The 10,969-nt window shown below is 34.4% G+C and overlaps 1 protein-coding gene across 1 annotated transcript; it reads right to left on the minus strand.

Annotated features, from left to right (window-relative positions):
* Nucleotides 1-528: 528 nt before the first annotated feature.
* Nucleotides 529-2,784, minus strand: LOC145050695 (F-box/LRR-repeat protein At3g59210-like). The gene is made up of 2 exons (XM_078998902.1): nucleotides 2,579-2,784; nucleotides 529-2,451 (listed from the first exon to the last, which is right to left on the minus strand). Exon 2 carries the CDS (start codon nucleotides 2,446-2,448, stop codon nucleotides 859-861), a length of 1,590 nt encoding a protein of 529 aa, XP_078855028.1. The 5' UTR covers nucleotides 2,449-2,451; nucleotides 2,579-2,784; the 3' UTR covers nucleotides 529-858.
* Nucleotides 2,785-10,969: the final 8,185 nt, after the last annotated feature.

The raw sequence follows: 10,969 nt of genomic DNA on the forward strand, positions 1-10,969 counted from the left end.
ATTCAGTCATAATCATCAATTTATTCCTGTTTTTGAACCATTCAATGATCATTCAACTATATTTCATGTCATCATCTGCACTTCATTCAACTCTTATTCAATCCTATTTATCACCGTATTCAACTCTTATACTCCTTGGATTATGAATGCTCTGATAACAATAAGCCTTACCTAATGTGCGCCATGAACTATAATTATTAAACCACCAAAACACAACATACAAGGGATTTCCAATAACCAAAGAACATGAAGTTTTAAAAAAGCTTATTATAATAAAAAAGAACAAAAATTTCGTTTACATTGATAATTATATGTACCATAATACATTTGGATAGGAACATAAGTAATTCAAGTTACAAGACATAAATACACGTTGATCAAAATTGTAACTTGTAAGTAATACAAGCAACAAAAGAATATACCTAGATGAATCAAAACTTATAAGTTTTAAGTAATACAAGTCAGAAAACAATAAGTACAATAATTTTCAAGTAATACATGTTTCAAATTCTATGATTCACTCCCACAATTTGTATTTTCTTATCAATAATTTTAAACCAAAATTTTCAATTTCCAATTACAGTTTCTCTATCTATATATCATATAGATTAACTGAAAAAAGAAAAGAAATAAAGTGGATCAAAGCATATATCCTTAGAAACTAAATTATATCTCGATGTATATTGCATCTACCTAGTTTGTAATTTATGTTTAAATATGTTTGTAACGAAAAGTAGAAGACGAGTTATGATAGTAATTAAATAAATAAATCAACCCTCAAGATTAAGACCACTCAAGTTTGAACTCAGCGTAGGAACCAGACCAGTCTAATAAATAAATCAACCCTCAAGATTAAGATCACTCAAGTTTGAACTCGGCATAGGAACCAGACCAGTCTAAAAAGCGGGGATTTAAAAGGGTTTCTCTTTTTTTGTGAACTTTTTTTCTTACTTGAAAATTATGCAGGTAACGATGCCAATTGGCCATTGTTCTAGTCATCTTCTTCTCCAAGAACTCCCTCAGCATCAATTTTACATTTACGAGCTCGGGATGGCAAATCTCAAATAAAGCATCAAAAACTGAGGAGTTCTCCTCCCCCAGGCAATCATCCGGAGAAGTTGCAAATGACAGAGTTTCCACGTTTGTGGCAGGAGGAAACTGGAGCCTTGTTTTTAAATCATCGAGGAGGTCCTTTTCTAATGGAAACTGTCGCCGATGGAATTTTATATGAACGTAGTACTTGCTTGATAAGGATAACTCAAGTGCTTCCCTCATCTTAAGAAAAAAAGAAGCACCAAAAGGTGTATTGGGATATAGCAGAAATGTGATTTCCTCGAGAGTAGTAGACATTGGAAACGAGAGACTAGGCATTGTGTAACCACTGAGGTGAAAAGAAAGTAATTTCAAAGCATGAACCTGTATATCGATAAGCCTGTTTTTGCAAGCCAACAAGGAAAATCTCTTGATGGAAGCGCATGTGAAGTGGAAGCTTTCCAACTTCCAGAATGTCATATTAAGGGTCAAACTCTCGAGAAAAGGTAACCCTGATTTGATCATGTCCAGAGATGCATCGTCTGTCACAAGGCCATGACCACCTAACGATAATTCTGTCACACTACTTCCTAATGATATTGAATGAGGGTTGAATGGAACAAGATGCGTCCGTTGGTCAAGCAGATTGCAGCTAAAGAAGCTAAGATTTGGGACATTATTGATCTCCACTCTAGGAACTCGCCCTTCTTCTGTAATTTTTAATTCGTTAAGACAAGGAAGGCTTTTAACCTTGATGGTTTTGAGGTCCCATCTGGAACAATTTCTTAGCTCTATCTTCGCAAGCAACCTACAAGACGTCAATATGTGGTCAAGTATTTGTTGACTTATGCGCACGTCCGAGAAATACAGTTCTCGTAGGGACACACAGTTGATGATTGGAGGACCATCACTAGTCCTCATCCACCGTGAACCTGAAACTCTTATCGTAGTTAAGTTTTCACCGCAGAGTATCTCATCTGGGAGTTCCATCAAGCCACCGTATAACATGAAGTTGAGAGAAAGCTCTTTAAGACATGTTTTGGTTGCCAATGAACGGATCCACTTTTGGGCAAGAGAAGAATGCTCCCTGCTCTCAACTGGGATTTTTAGGTCAAACCTTTCGATTGGTATGTTGTCACGGAGATATCTTATTAGGGTGTTGTCGATGTAGACCAACTTCAACTGCTTTCTTTGTTGTTTTTTAAGGTCAAACCTCTCGATCGGTATGTTGCCCATGGGAACATGAAATATGAGGGTAGGGATTGTAGACCAAGCATGTAGCCATGACTTGGACAACACGCTTGTCTTGGCTGCTGCTTTTACAGGCAACCGTGATTGTATAGTCTGCATCAACTCCGTAACATCTTCTAGTACTTTTGGTTCAGGAGTAGGACTGCTTCTCATTGCTTCCTCCATCACCTGAATCAATCATACCAACACATGAGAACAAACATTTCAATTTAAGAATAACTGACATAATACGGTTGATATATAGTTACGTTAATTATATATTAAAGAAACATTTACAATTATTTTCGTTAATTACCCTAGTTTAAAATCACCAAAGCCAAACCAACAATGATTTTCTACATCGATTCAAACTTCAAACCAAGATGTTATTGGTTCCTGTAAACAGATTTGCATATCCGATATATACACAGTCTAAAAGTTTACTTATCACAAATAAATTAATATGAATATATATATTTGCGACAATAACTTCCACCAGCATTTGGCGGAAGAATCCAAAAGAAAAAGTCTCTATCAACCCCACCAAAAAGGTTAGGCAAAACCATATAATAGATCGAGGTGAACCACCAAACCAGACTGGCGATACGATCTTGACTGAACAACGAATCAAATCCCATAGTCGTTCCTCAAATCACGCCACAAAATAGCAAATAAAAATTTAAATAATTTCATAGGATAAGTAAATAAAAACCCGGAAATACACAAAAATTTACTGATACTTCCCCGCCTAGATTCCAAATTCTTAAGAACAGCCACAATCTTGAAAGTTCGAGTTTGGTTGCTGCAGTTTATTCCTTATATTCGGCCTATCGAGGAAGCAAACACAAACACCAGTTGCAAAACAAATTGGAGGATTTACCTGATACAGTAGATCGACAGACAGCCGCACTAGCGGGCGGCGGTTCGTGGATGATGAGATGAACCAGACAGATATCGCATGGTATTTTTAAGGATTTAATTACCTGATATAGAAGATCCACATAAATATATGAACCTTAATAACATGTTTTGTCATTATTTATTTTTTATGTTTTACTTTTTGAATTATTTTTTGGTTATTTTCATAAAAAATTCTTTATATATATATATATATATATATATATATATATATATATATATATATATATATATATATATATATATATATATATATATGGAAAGGTTATTTGGAAAACAAAAAAACCCTAAAAATCATAAATATGCATAAAAAAATACTTAGAGATCACAAAAAAAAATTTTGATTTTTTTTTATAAAAAATCGCAGCTTTTTATAAAAATTCGCTGAAAAAAAAACAAAAAATAATTTTATTTTAATAAAAAAAAAGTTTTTTTTTCAGCGATTTTCTTTAAAAAGCTGCGATTGTTTCTTAAAAAATGTCAAAAAAAAGTTTTGTGATCTCTAGGTATTTTTTTTATGCATTTTTATGATTTTTAGGGTTTTTTTGTTTTCCAAATAACCTTTCGGAAGAGTTATATGGAAAATGAATGATTAGGGCAACACATATTTGAACCAATGAAAATATGATAACACATCACTTTCACAATAACTTCCATAATACATTACTTGTGAAGAAAGAAATGGACACGTGTCATTTGATTATTGGTTCCGGTAGATGTTGCCCTAGTTATTTGTTTTCCATAGAACTCATTCCTATATATAGTTTAGGTTCTATGGAAAACAAAAAATCTTAAAAAAAACCCTAAAATAAAAAAAATAGTTAGAGATCACAAGACGCTTTTTTAAATTTTTTTATGAAAAAATCGCTACTTCTACTATATATAAGAGGGTTCAATTGAGAAAAAAGAGATTGAGAATTGAGGAATCATTCTCAGCCAATCATTTATTTTTGCCGCAAAAACCTACAACGTATTGGCGGAAATGGGAAGGAATGCATATTTGTTTTCCAACTAAACATGTTTCCTTAAACTATGCTAATTATTACCTTAATATGTACAAAAACATAGTTTTTATTTTATTTTTTAATATTTTTATTTTTATCGAAAAATAATTTTAAATATATCAAAATTTATAATTTTTTATTCTCTATAAATGGACATCTATATTGATATAGTTTTAAGATAAAATATTTTTTTAGAGTTTCAGCTTTCATCATTATTCATAAATGAATAAAAACGAATCAGTTTTTTACTACAGTACATCGTTATTCACTTATAAATAAAAAGTATGATTAATTTTTTTTACAGTTTAGTATCATTCATATATGAATATAACATATAATAAACATAGTATATTCATATTTAAATATTAGACGATGCATTCACTTGTGAATATTACATAGTATATTCACTTGTGAATGTTAGATGATATATTCACTTATGAATATTAGATGATATTTTCATATGTGAATATTGTATAGTATTATATGGTATATCACATTAGAATAGTACATAGTATAATCACTTATGAATAATAGTTGGTATATTCATATGTGAATATTGCACAGTATATTCATATATCAATATTACAAGGTATTTTCAGAAATATATATAATTTTTATATATTATTCACATATGAATAACATATAGACTTGCATATTTGTTTTGTGTTTTAATAATCACTTGTGAATATTACATGTATTCACTTGTGAATGTTAGATAATATTTTCATATCTGAATATTACATAGTATTACATGGTATATCACATGTGAATATTACATAGTATATTCACATATGAATATTACAATGTGTTTTCACAAATATATATAATTTTTATACGTTATTCACATATGAATAACATACAAACTTACATATTCGTTTTTTTTGTTTTAATAATCATATACTGATTCAGGTGAGAAAACATATTCATATATGAATATAACGTGGTAATTTAGTTTATGTATTTCATCAAACAGTTGGAGTGCATACAATTTAACTTTTTTAAAAATGTTAAAAACATGATACTTTGACTATTTAAATCTTACAAAATAGTAGATAGATTGAGAATTATATGAAAATTTTCAAACAAAAAACGATTTGATCTTTTTCTAACCTCAATTTTGAAGTTTTATTTGAAAAAATCGATGTTGAATGAATGATATGAAGTGGATTTTTTGTTGATTATCGATGATGTTGATTTAATAACGCTGGGAGTATAATTAATCGTAGATGTTGAATATCTAATCGTATTCAAGCAGAATTTGAAGGTTGGATTGAAAGAGCAAAAAACGAATTTTTGTTGTCAACACGTGTTATTGACGAATATCAATGATTGATTAACACAGGATGACGTTGATCAATGATTTAATTGAAGAAATCTGGATGATTGTTGAAGGTTGGAAAAGAAATTTAGATGATAAACGATCGATTAGGATGAATTTCAACTGTTATCTAATTCTCTACACTTACGTATTTCTGATTGAAGGCTATTAAATCATATTTACAAGTTTGCCATCGTGTCCTTTATGTTTAGAGGCTAATTAAATGAGTGGCTTAGAATGATTCCCCCATTCTCAACCTTTTTTATTTTCTCAATTGAACCCACCTCTATATATATATATATATATATATATATATATATATATATATATATATATATATATATATATATATATATATATATATATATATATATATATATATATATATATTCTAATAAAAGGATAGTTTTAATCTCTATTTGTCAATCTAATACAACTCCTCATTAATACTATGACAAATGTCAAAAAGATATATTAGGTAACACTTCAAAATTCAAATTTACTTTTTCTAATTATATGTTAAATTTGATGTTATAATAACTTTAAAATTTTGGTATATCTCTTAATTATTGATTTATTTAAAATAATTGATAAATAGTTTATGAATTTTTACTATGAAATTTAATTTATTTTGTAATCGTGGTTCCCACGGTTTATAAACTAGCATATATATATATATATATATATATATATATATATATATATATATATATATATATATGTATATTTCTTTTTAGACCCTTTTTTTTTCAAAAAAAAATCAAATTCAGCAGGTACCAACAACTGGGATTTTTTTAAAAATGACCTCACATTTTGTATTTATTTTCTGGTTTAGAACTTCGTCCGTACGTTTAGTGCTTTTTTGGTTCGATCGTATCTCAAGTCCTAGATCAAAGTATCACATCACAAGTGAAGATGATCTGGTTTCTTTTCATCATTTTCTCTTGGTAGATCAACTCTGGCGACCAATTTTTTGCATGAGGTTGCAAGTTGTCAGGCGAGTATCTTGGTTCCATTCACCATTATATTGATGCTTAACACTGCTCAAAAAAACAAAAAAACATGGATAATTAATAATTAACCTCCAAAAAGTAATATTTTATGAGAATTATAAACTATATCATATCTCACCTGAAAGATTTAACTTCAAATGCCACAATTCCTGCATATGCGAATGTGAAACTTGACTGTGAGTGTTCAATGGTTGTTGATTAAATACTTGTATTTCTTCATCTACATGATTTTAAATTTTAAGACAAGTCAGATATGATATATATGATGATATGATATGTTGTTGGAATGAATTATTCACGTTACTAAGAAAACAATTGTTTACTAACTCCTACATATCTTACTTTGTTATCAACAAAATAGTAGTGATGATATTGGACATGAGAGTCTTGTTGTTCTTTTTCTAACTTGGTTACAGGAACAACCAGAGGTTGATTACCCAAAATCCTGTCAAAAAATGATTGAAAATTAAAGAAATGTGATAACATATTTTGTGTAATTAACAAGAGTCTCACATCTTGACCTGATACTCATCATTTATTTTTGTAATTAGCAACAACAAAATACAATTGTGAAAACACAGATTTGAACATAATTAAGTTGATCATAGTGATGCACTCTTGTAAATAACCACAATTACACAATCAAAGATTCTTCAATAACTGAAATTATTTTTAGCCCATATATTATTAGCCCACATGTTTATGAGCCCTTTTGTAACGACCCAATTTAATCAAGAAATTTTTTCATTTTTAATTACTCAAAAAATTCCCATAATTCATAATTTCCAAACCATTTGTTTTCCTAAATCACAATTATTACAATTTCATGGTACTTTTGAAAACAACAGATAGTCCCATCACACAAAAAGAGAGGTAGAGTGCACGCCACGTCATCACGCCTTGCCTTTGCCCTTCGACTCTGAAGTACTTGAAACAATCAACAACCTGTAAGCGAAATGCTTAGTGAGTTTCCCAGAGCATACCACACACACAAACCACATATCATATATCATGTTAGCTATAAAAGCTACACATATATCACGTAAGCCATGCATACATGAAACATATGAAAATGCCATGGGCTACCCCACATGGTCTCTACCTAGGACTGCCATGGGCTCCCCCACATGGCCTTACATCCAATGCCATGGGCTACCCCGCATAGTCTTCAACTAGGACTGCCATGGGCTACCCCACATGGTCTTATATCCAATGTCACGGGCTTCCCCCGGGGTCTTCATCTATAACATGCAATCAGATAACAGAACACATAATGTCTACCACATATGTCATAATCACATAATGGGTCGGCCTTGGTGCCTTAGACCCATCGGTATGGTGAGAAGACTAACCTATCACAAATGTTGAACTGACACTTTGCGATCAAATGTACCCCACGGGCTGCTCCACGCAACTGCCTAAAAAGTGCCATACAATATCTAGTCATTTCCCAAAGTCCATCCTGGTCAACTACAGTCAAGTTCAAGTCAACGGTCCCTGTTGACCCTAACTCGCCGAGTACAGCTAGTGACTCGGCAAGTTTCCCAGAATAACATCTACTCGTCGAGTCATCGAGGCGACTCGTCGAGTCATCGAGGCGACTCGTCGAGTTCATACAGTCTTGATTAATAATCTATGGTCATTCGTCGAGTTCCCTTGCTTGACACTCGACACGTCTACGAACATCCAACCATTGGGAAATCTAACTCGACTCGTCGAGTTGTTCCTTCAACTCGCCGAGTTCTAGGTAGCCTTCAACCGACTCACCGAGTCTTGATTGATAATCTATGGGGTCATACACTTGAGGAAAGGTACATGCTAAGCTCAACTGATAACTTTATGCATCTTAAGGCCAAAAGGAGTTCAGATCTGAAGTTACAACTTCAGATCTTGGCTTAAACACAAAAGCCCTTTCTTAGAATCCATGCACAAGAGGGTTTTGGGTGGAAATGAACCAAGAGACAGCTTAATACCTTCAGAAAGTGCTCCACATAAGTAGATCTAGAATCCCCACGAGCCTTTGCTTCTTCTAGCTTGATTCGTCAAGTGATTCCTTCACCAAATCCCTCATTCAAGCTTCAAAATCACCAAGAACACACTCACACTCGAATTAGGGTTTTAAGGAGGTATAGAGCTGTAAAGGGGAGGCCAAGGGAGGCTAATGACCCTTTAAATAGGGTGCAAGGCCCTGGAATCTAGGGTTTCATCTGCCAGCGTCTACTCGTCGAGTACCATAATGGACTCGGTGAGTAGATCATTAAACCCTGCGTCCAAACCCGCTACTACTCGGAGAGTAGGATGGCCAACACGCCGAGTAGGTTTTTGCAAAATCCAAAACCGAAATGTTAATATTAATACCTAAGGATCAGGGTGCTACAACTCTCCCCCACTTGAATTAGGCTTCCTCCTCGAAGCCTGCTAGTCCAAACAACTCCGGATAGAAGCCTCGCATCTCACTTTCCGGTTCCCAAGTCCATTCAGAACCCTTTCGGTGCTGCCATTGCACCTTTACCAACTTCACTTCCTTATTACGGAGCTTTTTCGTCTTCGTCTTTAGAATCGCAACTGGTCTCTCGACATAATTCAGGCTCCCATCCAACTGAATGTCATCCAAGGATATGACTGAAGACTCATCGGCAACACACTTCCAGAGCTGAGACACATGGTAGGTGTTGTGAATCCGACTAAGCTCCTCTAGGAGTTCTAAACGATATGCCACCTTGCCCACCCAGGCTATGATCCTGAACGGACCTATGAACCGAGGCCCCAATTTTCCCCTCTTGCGGAACCGGATAATCCTTTTCCAGAGTGACACCTTCAGTAAGACAACGTCTCCTTCCTGAAACTCGAGGTTTGATCGACGCCGGTCCGCATAGATTTTCTGACGACTCTGCGCGACTCGCAATCTATCGCGCACCTACTGAATCAGTCTGGTGGTCTCGAGTACCACCTCCGTGCTCCCTAAAACCCGATGTCCGACCTCATCCCAGCATACTGGGGTCCCACACCTCTGTCCATATAACATCTCGAATGGTGCTCGGTCAATACTGGCATGATAGCTGTTATGGTATGAAAACTCTGCCAGTGGGAGGTACGTATCCTAACTCCCTCCGAAATCCAGCACACATGCCCGCAGCATATCCTCCAATGTTTAGATCGTCCTCTCACTTTGGCCGTCGGTCTGGGGGTGATATGTCGTACTAAAATGCAGCTGGGTACCCAGTTCCTCATGGAACTTCCTCCAAAACCTGGATGTAAACCAAACATCTCTATCTGAAACCACTGATATCGGCACTCCGTGCCTTGCCACCACCTCTCGAACATAAATGTCTGCCAACTTCTCTGCAGATATACTCTCGGAGATCGGAATGAAGTGAGCACTCTTCGTCAGTCTATCCACAATCACCCATATGGCATCGACTCCCCTCGCTGTCTGCGGTAGCTTCGTGATAAAATCCATAGTGATCTCTGTTGGATATAGTGTCTAAGTCCATAACTATATTTGGTATGTACTTGACCCGACCCGGCATGGTCCATTTGGGTTGCACTTCACCCGAACAATTTATGGATAATATTTTGAGAATAGTACAAGTTATGATTTATTAATATATTATAAGTTCTAATATATTAATAGAAGATCATATTATTTAATTAGTATTGATCTATAATTAATCTTGGATTAATTTAGAGATCTAAAGTATTACTAATTAAATATGGGCTTCTATATTTATATAGTGTGGGCCAATGCTTATTTGGAATGGGCTAGGCTTGCATGGAAAGTCCATGGATACTCCATGGAGCTTTAACCCATGGATCTCATGGAAATGAAGATACATGGGTATTAGGGTTTACATGGATGTAACCCTAATCCACCACACTATATAAAGGAGGCTTTGGTTCTTGAAATCACACTAGTTGAAGTGAGTAAAGCAAGAGGGCTGATTTCAAGATAGTAGTTACTATTCTCTCAAAGTTCCAAGTTTGTGGTGATTTGTGATTTCCATTTGAGGCATTCACACTATTGGTGCTAGGCTCTAAAACTCAAAGGAATCAACTACAACTACAAGGTAAGTGTTTCTACTAGCTTTATTTGATTCAAGTTCCCCATGCCATGCTAGTTAGGATATGAACCTTGGAAAAATAATTATTTGCATGTATCTTAGACAAACATAGATCCAAGGTTTATTAGGGTTGCATGTACACTTAGGAAGTGTTAGAATGCTCAAAACCCATCAGTGGTATCAGAGCCAATGCTTGTTTGTTTGATACTTGATGCAGAATATTGGAAAAAGTCGAAAAACTTGTTGTCTACCTGATGAACTCGCCGAGTCCATGGTGGGACTCGCCGAGTTCATGTGTATCTTCAACCTACTCGCCGAGTAGGTTCATGCACTCGACGAGTAGGAGCCTCAGAATGCAAATTTTTGACTTTAGTTGCTGGAAATGGACTAGGA

The sequence above is a fragment of the Lactuca serriola genome, chromosome 5, assembly GCF_051521515.1.
Source record: "Lactuca serriola cultivar US96UC23 chromosome 5, Lser_US96UC23_V15, whole genome shotgun sequence".
Taxonomy (NCBI): Eukaryota; Viridiplantae; Streptophyta; class Magnoliopsida; order Asterales; family Asteraceae; genus Lactuca; species Lactuca serriola.